Source organism: Phytophthora parasitica (genome assembly GCF_000247585.1).
Source record: "Phytophthora parasitica INRA-310 unplaced genomic scaffold supercont2.173, whole genome shotgun sequence".
NCBI classification, from domain to species: Eukaryota; Oomycota; class Peronosporomycetes; order Peronosporales; family Peronosporaceae; genus Phytophthora; species Phytophthora nicotianae.
In genome coordinates, this window is record NW_008649159.1 from 1 (window position 1) to 2,127 (window position 2,127).

At 55.3% G+C, this 2,127-nt stretch overlaps 1 protein-coding gene across 1 annotated transcript; it reads left to right on the top strand.

Moving 5' to 3' along the window:
• Window positions 1-1,413, top strand: PPTG_19753 (hypothetical protein). The gene has a single exon (XM_008918283.1). It carries the CDS (start codon window positions 608-610, stop codon window positions 1,325-1,327), a length of 720 nt encoding a protein of 239 aa, XP_008916531.1. The 5' UTR covers window positions 1-607; the 3' UTR covers window positions 1,328-1,413.
• Window positions 1,414-2,127: the final 714 nt, after the last annotated feature.

Sequence of the window (2,127 nt, forward strand, 5' to 3'; positions counted from 1 at the left end):
ACATGCAAGTAATGAAGCCGTCCGACGTCTCGGGGAGGCAGCTTATCACGACGATGGGCGACGGCGGACGTTTGCCGCCGACAGCGCACTCATCGAAGATCGACCAGTCCGCCCTCTACGGAAGAGCGCGCGCAAGTCCGACGGCTGCTTCATGAACTTCCGATGAGTCCACCAGCGATCTTTGCGCTGTTCGAAAGCTGTCCGCACGAGAGCCGGCGCGAACAGCACACGAACAATGCCACTCTGCGCCGAGTGTCAAACGGCCGGGAGTTGAAGTGGTGATGTGAGCACTACTCTTTACCACTCAACACGAGTTCTGTTGACTGCTGAGCAGCACGACAATGTCGTAATGTGGAGCAGCACGTACGGCGATGTAAAACCGGCCGAGCCATGGCCACCACAGAGCCTGCGAGACGACAACAATTCTGCTTCGCCGTGTAGCTAATGGACAGCGCCTTCGACTTCGATTTTCGGAGCGTTGGGTCATGGATCTACAAATCGAGGCGCCATAATCACGCCGTATCAAGTGCTCACTTTACCAGTTGCAGTCTGTCCTTCTGGTGCAAAACAGCAGCCTTGAATTGCTGTTCATTACCATACATCAGTGATGGCAGACAAATCCGTCGACGCACCCGAGGACCTGCTGTTCCACCGCTGTCCCGAGCCCAGTTGTCACCGTCAGTTCAGCCGCAAGTACTCGCTCAACGAGCACATGAAGACGCACACGGGTGAGCGGCCGCACGTCTGCCCCGTACGCTCCTGCGCCAAGCGGTTCACAACGTCCGGTAACCTGGCTCGCCACAAGCGCCTGCACGGCTACATCGAACCCATTCGATGTCCCGTAGAGGGCTGTATCTGCGCCTTCCCGAGCGACGCAAAGCTTGAGAAGCACATGAAATTCCACTACGGTGGACCCGTGCACCTTTGCGAGGTGCCCGGCTGTGGCAAGACCTTCACCACCACAGGCAACCTCAACCGCCACACGAAGAACCAGCACCCCGATGTCTTCGCACTGCATACGCCAACCGCTAAAACAGCAACGCTCGACACTCGGAGCCCCACGACGGCCGATGGGTGGCGTCCGGAATCGCAGCTTGCGGCTCCGCAGTGCCGTCTGAAGCGAGCGTGGTCCACCGGAACGAATCCGCTGCCAGCGGAATCGTTTAACCGGAATGGCCCCGAGCACCTCGAGGCGCTGGATGAAACACTAGACAATCTCTCTGCTCTTCTAATCGAAACGGGCCTCGACGGCACCACCAGCGACAGGGAGAGTAATCTCGTGGACGACATTATCCGCTTCCACGTCCAGGAGCTCGGTTACTCATAGATTTACATGTTACTAGAAGCCAAGTAGAAAATTACCTACGTAATTCACTAAAATGAATGATTGTCGACATCAACGTGCACAGCCCGTATCCACTTTACACGTTTTGTGGCATGAGTATCTCTGTCAGCATTAACCTGGTAGTGTTTCAGGTCAAGCTTGATCGATCCTCGCTATTGCTAGCCTTTGGCAGCAGCGAGGATCGATCGAGCATAATTTCTGAGCCATTGATAAGACACGCACGACATCGCTGTTGACACCCCCATCGTCCGAGCGCAATGCCTCCGCGATGCGACCACGGTGTCTTGATTTTCCTATCGCCATGATCTCCATAACGTCGTTTCCGACACTATCAAAGCGCTTGGTGGATCTTTGCCCTTGGATCTCAGGACTGCGTGCGTTTTTTTCGCTGCGCATTGCGTGGGTGGACCATAATACATTCCAAGTTGATTTCGTCTCGTGTCCACGAGCTAGTTTTTAGCGTCACGTAACTTTCGTGAGCACAACGAGGAGTTTGACTCGGTCATCTTATCTGCTGTGCGGGGTCGCGCAGTAACGGTAACTACGCAGAGCTTATAAAGGCAAAAGTGGACAGGGAGCTGCCCTTGCTTGGCTTGGGGGCGCGACAAGACAGTATCTCAGGCTCGGCGAGCTACGGCCCTGTGGCTCTTCCTCTACGAACAGCGGAGCGGCGATCTGCTGTCACACGGCGTTCGGCTAGCTGAACATCATGGTTTTCCGACTCGATGGTGCAACCGTCAAGTAGTCGGATTTGACTTGATTTCACTATGCCCTAGCAGAAA

Coding starts and splice junctions, on each gene's coding strand:
- PPTG_19753 (XM_008918283.1), top strand. CDS start 608: ATGGCAGACAAATCCGTCGACGCACCCGAGGACCTGCTGTTCCACCGC.